This window comes from Hyperoodon ampullatus, assembly GCF_949752795.1.
Source record: "Hyperoodon ampullatus genome assembly, chromosome: 15".
Taxonomy (NCBI): Eukaryota; Metazoa; Chordata; class Mammalia; order Artiodactyla; family Ziphiidae; genus Hyperoodon; species Hyperoodon ampullatus.
The window spans coordinates 68,149,601-68,164,240 of NC_136928.1; the positions used below are offsets into that span (position 1 = coordinate 68,149,601).

The following is a 14,640-nucleotide window of genomic DNA, read 5'->3' on the forward strand; positions in this document are numbered from 1 at the left end:
GGCAGATGAAGAAAAACGAGCAGTTGCATTTCCAGAGATATAAACTAGCTCGATCAGGAAGCCCCTGGGATGTTTACCTAGGAGAGCATGTGGAAGGATATGGGTACACGAACCAGGAAGCCGACACTGGCACTGAGACTAGGGGAGGGCGTGGCTTCGGGGGGACCCTCCTGGCGGGCAACATTGACATCTGTGCTGGACTTCTCCGTCTTTCCAGATTCACTCTCCACTCTGCTCTCAGTCCCCACAGGAGATCAGAGGAAGAGGAGGGGGTGGTGTGTGGGTATTGATTCCATATGCATTGGTCCAGGACTGGTAGCAGCTCTGTGGTTTCTAACCCAGATGCCATGCTATCCTGGGTGATTTCCACACTCCCTGACCTTGTCTTTGAAGAGTCCCTTTATTTGACCCTCTTCATATTATCCTGATTTGACTGTGCCCTCCGCTCCTTCAGGGACCTGACGGATGGGCAGAATACCATTATCTGTGCGCTTTGGGCCACGTCTTGATGTCAGAGTCTATGCTTCCTCATCTCTGTGTCCCCACACCTGGCATAGTGCTTGCGGCGTGGTTCTAATAGCTAATACTTGTCAAGCATTTATTACGTACAAGGTGCTGTTACCTGTATTGACTCAAATAATCCTCACAACAATCCCGTGATCATCATCCCCATTTTATAGATGAGGAAACTAAGACACAGAGAGGTTGGTTAACTTGCCCAAGATCACATGCCTTGTCAGCATGTGGCACATGCCAACAGTGTGACTCTCAAACCTGCTATTGGGCTGCCTTTCTGTTTGCTGTTTGGGGAGTGATGTCTATTAGCCTCGGGAACCAAAAGAATCGGTTTCTTTGCCCACTCAGGAGCTCAGGTAGACTGGGCAGAAGGCGGAATGTAGGTCACCATGGCAACCGATCACTTGGTGCACAGCTGGTGAGCCCTTGGGGCTGAGGTTCCACTGCTGGCAGAGAAAAGGGTAGGGTTGGCATGGGGCCATGTTTGAGGTACCAGATGCACTGGGAGGACTTGGAAGAATACCAGGTGGGTAGATCAGGCAGGAGATTCTGGGCAGAGGTGGAAGCTTCCCGAAGCAGGTGGGAAAACTCTTGTGGTGGCCCTTGCCTTTGCTAAACCTACATCCATCTGACCCGGACCAGCCTTCCGAGGCCCTCCCCCATTTGTCTCTTGCTCCAGAGCCCAGGGTTTTAGCCTTGTCTCTAAGCCTTTCTGCAGGTCTGTGCCAACGTGCTACCTCCCAAGACCATCAGAGATGGGGGAGGACGGTGGGGTACCGTTACCTCCTCTGCAGCCCCCCAGGTATCCACTACCGAGGGCTGGGAGCCTCCATTCCCTGGCTGTGCAATGAGAGCACGAGCTTTTTCTCATCAACCCCTGAAGCTCCCCACTCCCCAGGGGGCCGGGGCAGGGCTGGACAGAGTGGGCAGGTCACCTCTCTGTGGTTTGTTGCAGGCCTTGACCTTCTTGACCAGAGATGAAATCCTGTGGTGAGTAGAGGGGGTCCCCTTTCCCTCCCCTTGAGCTGAAGTCTTGCCCTGGTACAGCCTCACTCTGGTCCCTGAGTATGGTCCTTGCTCAGAGCTGCAGAGTCCTGGAGACGAGGCTGGCAGTGGCCAGGCAGAGACGGACCCCAACCCCGAGGGTCCAAGGTCATGATTCCCAGGGCCTAACTACAGTTGAGTGAAAAGTCAGGCCTTAGGTTGCTATGGGATCCAAGGCAAGGTTTCTTCATAGAATCACAGAGGTGGACAGGGCCTCCCTGGGATGATGAGCAAAAGGAGGAAAGGACTTAGGAAACAGGTCTGAAGCCCATTTGGCTGCAGAATCCACTAGCTGGGTAAAGTTGATGCACTGTTGAATCTCTCACAGCCCTCCCTTCCCTCCCAAGCTTTGCTTCAGTGCCTCCCAGCACTGGGAGTGTGGGTGAGCAGTCCACAGCCCCTGTTCTCATGCAGGTGCTGGCCAGTGGGGAAGGCTCCAGGCCAAGACAGCCATCATGAGGATCCCTCATGGGACTGCGGAGGGAGTAGACGGCATGGAGATGTGTGAGCGCTCGGCCCGGGGCCAAGAGCTCAACAAAAACTTGTTAGAGGAATAAAGGAGCTCACTAAGGCATTGGGGTGGGGTGGGGTGAGGTTGGAGTGAGGAGACCATCCTTAGACCCACAGGGTCTTCTCCCCTCATTGTCTCAGCTTGGACTCACCCTCCCCAGCATCACGCCCAGCCTGGAAGCCACACTTCCCACTCAGGGTGCCAGGCGGGGCAATGATTCTGCCACAAGCATGAGACTCCCCAGGCACAGATCGGGGCTGAGAGATGGCGGGGGCACAGGGAGTGACAGAGACCAGGGACAGTCACGGGGTTACATCGCTTTCACTTTAAAATGAATATTTGCCCACTTTTTGAAATATAGAAAAATATGACAAAACTCCAAATAACAAATATCCTACTACCCATACATCCCTTATTGATATTTCCTAAAAAGGAACACTTGAATAAAAATGAAATGAAAATTTAAAAGTAATATGTGAGCATGGCTAGAAAATTCAAGTAGCCTAGAAACTTCTAAGTAAAAAGTAAATGTCAGGGGCTTCCCTGGTGGCGAAGTGGTTGAGAGTCCGCCTGCCAATGCAGGGGACATGGGTTCGTGCCCCAGTCCGGGAAGATCCCACATGCCGCAGAGAGGCTGGGCCCGTGAGCCATGGCCGGAGCCTGTGCTCCGCAACGGAAAAGGCCACAACAGTGAGAGGCCCACATACCGCAAAAAAAGTAAATGTCTCCCTCCCCTCCCCAGGCCTTCTCCCTGAAGATAGCCACTGTTCACAGTTACTTTCACATCGAGGCTTCCAGAAAAAATTTTCATAGATAGATCTACATAAGTGTTCTTCAAAAATTTTATCCCATTCATACTGTAGCACTTACCCATTTATAGTGAAGCATCATACTGTCCTCGACCTTTCTCTTTTTTAAAGTTTTTATGTTGGCTAGTTTTACATACAGCACATAGAGATCTGCCTCATTCTTTTTAATGGCTAAGGAGCATTCTTTCCTACAAAAGATATATCATTTATTTTACTACCGCCCCATAAGGTACACTTAAGTTGTTTATGGGTTTTAGTTCTACCAGGAATGCTATAGTAAACAAACATTTATGTATGAAGAGCTTATCCAACAGGTCAGATTAAATCCATAAGAGAGATTTCTAGCTATAGAAATGCTGGGCAAAGGGTGGGTATGTTTAAAATGTTGACAGGGATGACAGGATTGTCCTATACCAATTTATTTTCTCACCACTTGAGCATGAGCATGCCTGCTCCTCTCTCCATCCAGAAAGTTCAAAGACTCTCACATGGTCTTCTCTGGGTCGCTAGGGCTCCTCACATGTGCCTCATGTGCCTTGTCTCAGGGAGCTTCTGGAGCCTCCATTAAAATTAATAAGTAAACTAAGTTCTCCATTAAAACTAGTAAGTAGGGCTTCCCTGGTGGCGCAGTGGTTGAGGGTCCGCCTGCCGATGCAGGTGACGCGGGTTCGTGCCCCAGTCCGGGAAGATCCCACATGCCGCGGAGCGGCTGGGCCCGTGAGCCATGGCCGCTGAGCCTGCGCGTCCGGAGCCTGTGCTCCGCAACGGGAGAGGCCACAACAGTGAGAGGCCCGCGTACCGCAAAAAAAAAAAAAAAAAAATTAATAAGTAAACTAAGTTCTCCATTAAAACTAGTAAGTAAACTAAAAACAAAAGGAAGACAAGGGAACCAGGAAACAGAGGATGTCAAACAATGGAATTACAAAGATGACAGTGAAGAGAAGCCCATGATAATGGTGCATGCAGCAGGCCTGAAAAGCAATGAGTCCAGATTAGAATTAAAGAGTTAGGGGTTCCAAGAGTGATGCCCCCAAGAAAACAAAATGAACCTATAGGTGGTGTAATGTATATAACCATATTAAGAGGAACTTTACGGTTCTGCAGAAAGTCTGGGGATGAAATAACGATAGAAACACCGTAAGCAAAAGGAAGACAAAGTGATGATTAACTCTGGGAAAAACAAAGAGTCTTGCAAGAAAGAAAAATGTAATCACGTTGCACTAGGGAACTCAGCTGTGAGCAATGTTTGAATAATACATACATAATATGTAATTATATATAAATGTAAAAATAATATGTATATAATAATAACATAAACACTGAATTTTGATTCAGGCAAATCATCTTATATCGGGAGGTTAGGGGAAGGAGAAGTAGTATACAGAGAGACATAAATTCTCTCTTTTTTTTAATAGTAAAAGGGCACAAAATAAAGTCTATAATGAAAAAAAATACCAATAAACGGCAGTATCAGCACTGTCTTTGGAAATACTATGCAAATATTAAGGAAAAACCAAAAGAAATAGCAAATTTTTTTTAAAATGCTGCCTCTGGAGAGCAGGGGTAAAAAGGTGGTGTAGGATACTGGGTATTAGTGATATTAATTGTGAGCCTTATAGTGCTATTGGCTTTTTAAACCTATTTATCTGTCTTACTTTGGTAAACTAGACTGGTATATATAGGATGCTACAGTTTTTGTAAAATAAAGTGTTATACATACATGCATATGCACACACACAGAATATCTTAGGAAGGGGACACACACACACACGCGCGCGCGCGTGCACGCGCTGATCTTAGGTCAGTTCCTTGGAGGGGACCTGGGCAGTGACTACCTTAGGGTTAGCGTGGATGCACTGCCTGTAACGTGAAGGGACAGCTTTGATACGGGTGCCCAGCAGCACTTGCCGTGGCTCAGGGAGCAGATGGTACGTGATGCTCAGGGGAGAAAGCAGCCATCATGGGCTGCCACAGCCAAGTTGAGCCAGACTAAGCTCTGATCACTTTTGAACAATTTTCCGACATCGCCTCTGACAATGTGTTGTGATTTTCCTACAAATGTGACAAAGAAATGTGGCTTGGTTGACAGTACACTTGGATGGAGTTAGCCAGTTGAAAAAAAGTAACCAAGAGACTGATAAACAGAGGTAATCTTTGCAGGAGAGGGCCTCTGCCCTTGTCTAAATGCTTTCCCACCTGTGACTTGCATAGGGCATAAAGGCCTGGTCACTGGATCTGCAGATGACACATAATGGGAGGGGCAGACCACATGTGACAGCTTCTTCCCCGTCCAGGGCTGCCTTGGCTCAGCTCTCCAAGAAGGGGTCTGTCCACCCTAAATTTCTAGCCTGTGGGAATCTTCTTTCACATCCCGTTGGTCTCTGAAAAGAGCAGGGTCCCTTTCATCCTCAGCTTTCAGGTCAGCCTTCTATGACTTCTGGTTAAATTTGCTGTCCTATAAACTCCTGCTTCCAGATGTCTCTTTGGGCTCAGTGCACTGACCCTCCAGGGCCCTCATCTTCAGCTGTGGCTCTAGACCCCGGGTCTGGGACCTGACTCAAAAAGGGCACGTGTGGCTTCCTTTAGACCTCTGTGGCTGGGCCTGGGTCAGCCCAACTCAGTTTGAGCAATTTGGATTATGTTGTATCACTCAGGGATGGCTCCTGACACGATCTAGGGTTCGGGGTGGATCTGATGTGGGAGCCTGAAGCCTTGCCCCCAGCTCCTGCTCAGGCTGACCTGGCCATAAGGCCCCTCTATCCTCTTAGCAACCTTGAGGTCCCCAGAATTTTCAGTCTCCAGGCCCTGTCCTGGCCGTTAGCCCCTGGTCCTCCTGGAGCACCAGAAGGTCAGCAGGCAGAGTGGTTACACGCTTGCTTCCTGGAAGCCAAAGGCTGGAGTTCGAGGCTCAGCTTCACCATTTACTTGCTGTGTGATCTTGAGTGAGTTTCTTACCCACAGTGAGCCTCAGTTTCCACACTTACAAAAAGTATCATATGTATCAACCTCACATGATTGTTATTAGGACAATTAGATGGTCAAAAATGTGTCAGGAGTTAGAGCAGTGCCTGGCACAGGGATCAGTGCTGAGACTGTGGTAGCTGTTATTTTCATGGTATTATCACCTCCTTTTTGCAAATGAGGAAACTGGCTCAGAGAAATGAAGTGATTCGCCCAAAGTCACACAGCTTGGAAGTAGATCATAGGACTAAAAGCCACATTTTTCAAGCTAAAGATAGGGCCATTTATAAAATACCTGCAGGCCATTCCATGGGGCAAAGAACAATTGACCCCATGGGATGGGAGTGAAGCCCAGGTCGGGGAGCCCAGGCTGGGGTGGAAGGTGTGGAATTGGAGGCTTTCACTGGAGCCGGGTTCTCAGTCCTGCCTGTATAATACAAATACAGAAGCATGTAGAACCTAAAGGGGCCTGGGCCCCATGCTAGCCTTGAATGAGAATCTCTAGAGCTGAGTACGGATACCTTCACAAGCTCCTCTCATGATTCTAATGTGGGACCCAGTAGAAAAAGGCTAAATTGGAGGGCCTCAGAGGCAAGGGTTTGGACAGGATGCCAGAGAGGGGTCCAGAATGCCTGAACTGGAGGATGGAGGCGGGTGACTGAGACTCATTGTACAGAGGGCAAACGGAGGCCCAGAGTGGACATGGCAGGTCCAAGTCCCACAGAGCAAGAGCAGTGGAGCTGGTCTCCTCCTGGGCTCAGCCTCCGAGCCCGCAGACAGCCCCTCCCCTTGTCTGGCTAGGTGTGGCAGGGAGATGCAGCTTGGGCTGCTTGTTTTCTGGCAGGCGGGATGTGTGAGTTTTTCAAATGGCTTTGACTTTTGAGTCTATTAGGGATTAATTCAGAGCTCCATTTAGAGCTAGCTGATCCATATTTGGAGGAGCAGAACATTTTGTGGCAGTCGAGACGCAGCCACGATTCATCTGCAGGCAGCCCACCCACTTGGCAGCCTGGGAAGGCATGAAGTCTGGGCAGGGCCCTCTCACAGCACCCCCTAACCCAGAAGGCTCTTCAGGGTGGGGGGTTGGGCCTGAGAGCCTTTCACAGGGGTGGGAGGTGGACCCTTTAGAGGTGGGCAGTACAGCCCAAAGAGCCCGGCTTAGGGCTCAGACCCCACTCTACCTCTTCCAAGCTGCATGACCTTGGGGAGACCCCTTCAACTCTCTGAGCCCCGGTTTACGCATCTATGGAAATGATCACCCCAATACCTCTCACGCAGGGTTGCTGGGAAGATTCAATGAGCTAATATGCTTGAATGCACTCAGCACACAGAGCTTGGGAAACAAGAAGGCGGGTGGTAACGGCAGTGGAGGTTCCTTCTTTCCCCCCTGCAGTCCTTCTGAGACCCCCCTCTCTGGGCTCCTGGGGAAGGAGCTTTGGCGTCTGCAGCTCTGGCTTCACACTTACCCCTGTGTGACCTTAGGCAAGGTCAGTTAGTTTACCTCCTTGAGCCTCAGTTTCCTCGTTTGTAAAAGTGAGATAATGGTCCCTACCTTTCAAGATTGTTCTGCAGGTTCCACGAAAAACGTCCATGTGAGCTGGCAGTGTGCAGCAGTCACTCCCAGTGGGGGACCAGGCTGGGGGATGGCGGGAGTAGCCCACCCTGGGCAACGGCCATACAGGTGCCCGGCCTCAGAGAAGTCTTAAAAATTAATAAAATGTACTGAAAGTCAGTCTGCTTTTTATCACCCCACAGCAGCAATTCTAACAATGACAGTGATCAAATGCTCCTTTGGACTGGGGCAGACCACTGCCAGCGCCCCTTCCCCTTGTAGGCCACTGGACCCTCCAGGTGTGATGGCTTTCCTCTCCTCCTTGCTGTCCTTCAGTGTCCCTCCTCCTACCCATACTTTCCTGGAGGCTGTCTCTCCTCCCCCATTTCACACCCCACTTCTTGGCTTCCTCCCCAACTTGTCGGTATAAAGTCTCTGGCGACAGTTGGGGCCCCATACAAGGCTGACAGAGTTCATTCTCCAGAATGTGGACTGGGAGGGCCACAGGATGAGGGCTTCCTCTCCTGGCCAGGGGCAGAGTTCTCTCCTGCCTGCTTCCTCTTAGTGCTCACACAGCCATTTCCCCCTCTACCTGCCTGTGCCTTGTAAACAAAATCCCTTGGAGTGGTGAGGAGGCCTGCAGACAGACACTGAGTATTGAATCGATGGGGACAGTTGTTCAGTCCCACGGTCTGGAATCAGCTCGCTGGCCTCGGATGGCTGTGTGATTTGCTGGCTGCAGGCAGCGGGGTTCTAATCCTGACTCGGCCACACCCACCGAGCGACCTCTTTTCTCTGAGCTGAGTTGAGGGTGGGGCTGGACAGATGGCCTGGGACGGCATGCTGGCATCCCCAAGGCCCTGCTGGTTTCTCCATCGTAAATGAGGGACTGGAGCGAGAAAGAACAGAAATCCCTTCCGGTGCACTTGTAGATTGTGTTCAGGCTACAGAGCGCATTCACATACCTTTCCTCGAGCCTGGCGTATCTTTGCATCCACCACGGTGCGCTGGGCACACTGGAGCACCAGGCATGTTTCTGGAAGGGTGGAATGATCTATAACTGCTTTCTCTGTGTCAGTTAGTTCTGAGTCCCCTTCCTCCAAAGAGAGCCCGCGGGAGAGGGGACCGGCCGGTCCCCACTCCCAGCCCCCCACGCCTCTCTTCTTAGCATCCACGACTCCTTCCTGAAGCTCTGTCCCCCCGGGAAGTACTACAAGGAGGCCACCTTGACCATGGACCAGGTCAGCTCCCTGCCAGCTCTGAGGGTGAGTCCACGGGGTGGGGTGGAGGGGGTGGGGGCGGCCTCACTGGGATCTGCTGAGGCGCGGAAAGTGCTGGTCTCAGTGTCCTCACCTGTGAAATGGGTGGAGTGGTGGGGCGGCTCAGATTCCACGTGCTCCCTGAGGCCCTGTGCACTCCAACAGGCTGTGCTTTGCACGATCTGCCAGTCTTTTAGGGACCGTCCTTGAGCTTTTGTTCCTGTTGTGAAAAGAGCTTGCCCTTCCCCCAGGGTGCCTGGAAGAGCCCAGAGGTGCATGATAAAAGGGCTCCCCAATCACTGCTGAGATTTTAATTAAACTTTGTGCAAAGCATAGAGAGGCAATGCCAGGTTAACAAATCACAGCAGTGTCAGGCTTCCTGATTTTTCATTCGGATCTTGGCAGAATAATGGTTTGAAGGTGTCATTGTACGATGAGAACCCATCTTCATTTCTGTCTGGAACAAGACAGGCTCAGAGAGCTGTGGGCGCCTCTTTAAAGAGGGCGGGGGCGGGGTGGCAGGAGGGGTTCTGAGGGAGAGACGCTGGGCGGGGGAGGGACGGCCCCTCCGAAGTGACAGACCTGCTCTAGGGCAGAGACCGAGAAGGAACGCAGAGCCCGGGACTTGCAGTAGAGTCCGGAACTGAGGAGACAAGGGAACCAGAAGGGGTATGGGATCTCGGGGGGAGCTGAGAGCAGAATCCTCAAAAAGGTGACATCATTGGAGAATGTGTCTGTCCCAGATGCAAAATGGGGAGCCTGTCGTCCGGGGACCCCCTCCTCACACACACACAGCCCTGCACACCCTCACCCCCGCAAACACTCAATCACAAGGTGGGGGACTTCTCTCAGACCTAGACTGTCCACTCCGGGAGCCAGGCTGAGGGGCAGCCCAAAGGCAAGGCTGCATGGGGAGCTTCTGACCTCCCCTCCCTGGACGGGAGGTGGTGTCACTGTTCGGTGCCAGAATATCTGAATGCTAAGCTTGGAAAGAAACTTAGAAACCACCAGTCTAGTCACTTTGCAATGTTCTTCACTCTGGTTTTATCCATCGGAAAACTGAGTCCCCAAGAGGGAAACAGCTCAGCCAGGGCCACATGACACGGCAGAGCCTGGAAGTCAGGCAGGACTCTGACCCCTCGGCCGGGCCTGCACTTCCAATCAGGGCTTGGCTCGGGGCTGACATGTGTCTGGGGCTGTCAGGCGCGCTGGGGAGCAGCTGGCAAAGACACGCCCTAGAGGGCTGGCACGGAGGGTGCTGCATGACCAGTGGCCCCAGCACTCTGGATGGACCCAGCACACCCTAGTCACGCTTGGGGGCTCTGATCTGAGCCCCAGAGGAGAAAGCACTGGGCTAGGTCAGAGGGCTGGGTCCGGGCCCAGCTCCATCACACTCCACGGATGACACATCTCCCCTCTAAGTTTAATCTCCGGTCTGTAAAACAATATGCACACCCTGTGCTGTGTAACAGGCCTGGCAAGGACGAGCCATGGTCCTCTGCAGCCTCCATTTTGCTCGCCATCCTCTCCCTTTTCTTCCACCTGGGGTCTGGGGTGGGGCCACCAAGGCTGGAGAAGAATGGAGGAGGGGCAGATGGGCGGGAGCGCTTGGGCAACAACCCCGGGTGGTCTGGGGTCTGCTTGGCCGCGGGCTCATCATTTGGCAGACAAGGGCTGGGGGCCGATGCAGCAGAAATGTCAGGCTGCTGTAAAGGGCTGTGATGTGTGAGGGTCTGTGGGCGGACCCCCGGCCCAGGGCAAGGTCACAATCTGGATCATCTCTGGAGCCCTAGAGCCCCAGGAGCTTGTTCACTGGACAGTGGCTGGGGACTGAGATGGGGTCTTGGGATGAGATTAATTTTACATTTCTGATTTCATCCTTCTAAACGGTCATTATTTTATTCTATCCTACAAATAAAAACCACATCATTGCAGAAAAACTGGAAAACACAGACAGAAAAGCAAACATATGGTAAAAAGCATCACGTAGCCTACCTCAAGTTATGACTGTCATGATCATCTTGCCTTATTTCTTTCCACACTTTTTTTTTCATGTGGATATATAAGTGTTTATTGGGATCACACTGACTTTTTTGCTTGTTGCTTTTTTTTTTCTTCCCCATTTTGGTTTCTTTGTTGCTTTTCCAACTGGTTCTGGACAACCAGTACCATTTCATGAATTGAGGACGCTGAGCCTTTGCCACATCTAGAGAACTAGGGGACAGGGCATAGGGCCAGGACCGGAAGAGCTGGCTTTGAACTCACTTGCTAGACAAGTGATCTCAAGCAAGTCACTTCACAAAAGGGATGATTGAGGGTGAGGGGGAAGCAAATAGACTCCAGCAAAAGACTAGGAGGGAGGGGTGCAGCGTGGAGCTGTTTTCCTGCAAGTGAAAGGCCTGGCTCTAGGTGCTCCCAGGCATAGGCATGGGTCCAAGGCCGTAGGTTTCTCCACAGTAGAAGGAAGCACTTTGTAATCATCAGAGCTGCATGCAGAGGGAATGAGCTCCCTGTCCCTGATGGGCACCAAGGAGGGGCTGGCCAAGCATTCAGCTGGGGTGCTCTAGCACACACCTGGGTATCAGAGGAGACTGGACTGCGTGCACTGGTGCCCTCCTCACCCTCTGAGTCTGAGGTTCTGATTCTGCCCTGGAGCTTGGTCTTACTCTCCTTTGTGTCATCTACCACAGTGTGTCCCAGACTTTGGACTTCATAGTCCGATAAAATCCAACCACTCAAAAATTTATTATTTTGAGGAAGGAATAGCTAGAAATGCCAACTTTCCAATTTTGCCAAGTAAGGACTTAAAACGTGTCTCCACAATCATCATTTCATTTTTAAAAGGTGTTCATTTTAGAACAAAAACGTAAGAAGGATCTAATCCCAGAAGCAATAACAGTTCTCTCCACATACATCCATTTTTGTTCTTATTTTTCTCCCTCTGTTACTGGTTGTCAGGAACTTTGCCCCTGATCATGCCTGGTCCTCAGACTAGCATTTGGGGTTTTAGATCCAGGACTCAAGTTTCCTTCTGTGCCTTTCCTATCTTGGTCGAAGCAGAAAGCTGACTTCCCAAAAGGAGCAAGGAGAGGGTTGGTGGGAGGTGGGGCCCCAAGTGTCCCCGTGTCCTCTGCGGCCCCAAGGATGGGAGCTGGGTGACTCACCCTGCCCAGAACACATCTCTGGAAAAGCATTGAGAACGGGGCCCCAGGGAGCTCTGGGTACTGGTATTACTTGGCTCAGGGTCCTGAGTGATCTGGGAAGAAAGTTCTGTTTTCTTAACTTGGATTCACTCGTGGAAAAAGTAGGTTGGTTAATATTGGGAAGCGTCTGTCTGTCAGCGGAGGGCAGAGCAAGAGCGGCCTGGGCAGCAGAGGCTAGCGGAAAAGCCTGGCCACAGGAAGGCCCTGCTGGGCCAGGATGCACTGCCCCTTTTTACGGAGAAGTTTCTGTTTTCTTTTTGTCTGCCACTCTGTTTGGTGTATTTAGAAGTGAATTAGCTCAGTGTTTCTGTTCTTGTAAATAACGATCTTGCTTTCTGTAAACACGGATGAGGAGTGGCATGGTGTGACCCGCCTGGGTTTCTAGTTTCTGGGACCAGGACAGCCAGCAGCAAGACCTGGGGGCAAGATACTGGGGTCTCACAGGGGGTCTGGTGGAAGCTCCCACACTGAACAGGGCCACCGCTCACCTCCGGCCTCTTCCCACCTCCCTTTCTGGGGTTCCTGCAGGCAGATGGTCTGTGCACAGCCTGGTGCCTACTACGTTTTATCCCAGCATCAACTCTGTAAAAGCACTGAGAAGTTTGGGAACCCGTCCGAGGTGTCAGGAGACGTTCCAGGTATGGCTCCTAAGGTTTCAGCTCCAGCTTGGTTTCCATCTATCCCCAGTTTTTCTGAGCCTTTCGGAGGCCTGCTTATAGGCTGCTTAGAATAGCTTGCAATAAACTCACTCCCATCTCTTCTCGCGTATATTTCATCTTCCTCCCTTTGCTCTTTCTCCTGGGGGCTTTCCTCAACTTTATCTTCATGTCCAATTTAGTTTTTCACTTCTGCCATCATGATTTTCGTTTCCAAGGGCTCATTTTTATTCTCTGTTTATTTCTCTTTCTTTTAATAGTATGCTCTCATTTTTACTGGGTGTAATGTCTTCTCCAATTTGTAATCCAAGGTGTTTTTTCCACTAGCTTGTTTGGGTCACCATCTCTCATGTCAGAAGCCTTCCCTGGGTACTTGGTAACTGTCTGCTCATAATTAAGAGTGGGAGGTGGTTGCTAAAAAGCTGTTTCAGAGCTCCAGTCTCTGGGTGGGGTTCATCGACTGGGAGCTTCCCTAAGGGTGAGCTGAAGGGGCCATTTCTTGAGGACGGTCAAGAACAGGAGTAAAGTTCTGGCTGTCAGGATCCTGGAGCCCAGCTGGGGAAGAATCACTGGGTAACTGCTGCTATTCCCCTGTGTCCTCTCTGTCTTTGTGGGTCACGCCTCTAAAGACTGCTTTACTATAATTTTAGTGGGTGTCGGAAGGGAATGAAAATAGATGCAAGGGTTCAACCTGCTATCTTTATCCAGGATAGACACCTGCATTCCTGATGTTCAGTAATACGTTTCAAAAATGTTTCCAAAACACCCACTCCTCATTGTTGCTGTCTCAGAACCTTCCACACAGACAGCAGCTGCCCCCAAACATTTCTCCTGGAGAGCTCTCCACGTCCCACCTCCCAGATGCTCCACTTGGCTGGTATCCTCAGAGCCTCGCTCCCTGCTCTCCCCTACCGTCCCCACACCGCCCTCCAGCCCAGCCAGGCTGCTCGGGGAGCCCCCTCCCTCCCCACGGACCCCTGGGAAAGGTCACTCTTTGTCCTGTTGATTATCAGAGGGCAATTCCCACGGAGCAGAGACATTTTTTGGAGTCTGATGAATAGGGCTTCCCACACCCGGTCCTTATCCATTCACCCCAGAAGCAGTTATTAAGCATTTACTATATGTTGTATACGGAGTGAGGTCTTGGGGGCTAGGAAGGCCTTTTCTCAGCAAATTCAGGGATAAGAAGAAACAGGAGAATCACAAGCCTTGGGGGCTTTGCAATATTCTCGACTCCGGTGCTCAATGCTGGGACCCAGAGAGGCTCACAAAGGCTACAAGGTGGACACAGTCCCTCCCAGAGAGACTCAGCCCAAGACACCTTGGTCATGCTGTTGGCGTCCCCTCCCAACTTCTTAGAATGCTGTGCGGCTTCTGGGGCAGTCAGGCAAGTCTGGGCACAGCACCCCTCCCCAGGGGCCAGGGAAGGACCTCCCTAGTACTGCCCCGTGGCTGGGCCAGGGTCAGGGCTCAGCACTTGGGCGCTGCACTCAACTCTCCGGGCAGCCCTCGGCTGGCTGAGTTATTATCTGCATTGACAGCTGGGGAAGCAGAGGGTCAAAGGGGGTAAGCAATCGGTCCAGTGAAAACTCTGTTATTATAAATCTGCCTCGTCTGGCGGAGTCTCTGGCTAGAAGGGGTCCGAAAGGCCTTTGGGTTCTCTTCTTCCATGGGTGATGGCACACCCAGGAAGAATTTGAATCCACCTGTCCATGTGAGAAGAGGTTGGGGTGGAGGGACCGCAGTGACTGACACTGGGGGTCTTCCTAGTGCAGTTTTGGACCAGCTTTGTCAGAGCCTTTTCATGGCCGCCTTGACAGATGAAAAATCTAAGGCCCACAGATTGGACATGACTGTCCAAGGTCAAGGGCCCGTCAGAGCCTGAGCCAAGGTTAGAACCCACACCTCCCGCGCCAGCCAGGCTATTTCCATGCTCCACGTTCTGAATTCCCACCACATCCTCGGGAAGCTCCGACTGAGATTTGATCCCTGCTGAGGAGCTGGCCTGCCTGCCCCTAACATTCACCTCTTGGCTCCCATGAGCTCGAGGCTGTCCTCTGAGTGCACCGCATTCAGCCAGAGAGCAGAGAACTGGGCAAGGAGGGAAGGCAGCAGGCCAGGAGCGGGTG

At 51.4% G+C, this 14,640-nt stretch overlaps 1 protein-coding gene across 1 annotated transcript in view; it reads left to right on the forward strand.

Moving 5' to 3' along the window:
- Positions 1-897: 897 nt before the first annotated feature.
- The window catches only part of CIB4 (calcium and integrin binding family member 4), a gene marked incomplete at its 3' end in the record, with an annotated part of 47,896 nt that continues 34,153 nt past the window's right edge, over positions 898-14,640 (forward strand). Inside the window, exons 1-3 of the mRNA XM_079720447.1 lie at positions 898-1,042; positions 1,472-1,506; positions 8,562-8,658. Coding sequence (XP_079576573.1) covers positions 989-1,042; positions 1,472-1,506; positions 8,562-8,658 — 186 coding nt within the window. The 5' untranslated portion in view covers positions 898-988. The remainder of the gene's footprint in view (positions 1,043-1,471; positions 1,507-8,561; positions 8,659-14,640) is intronic.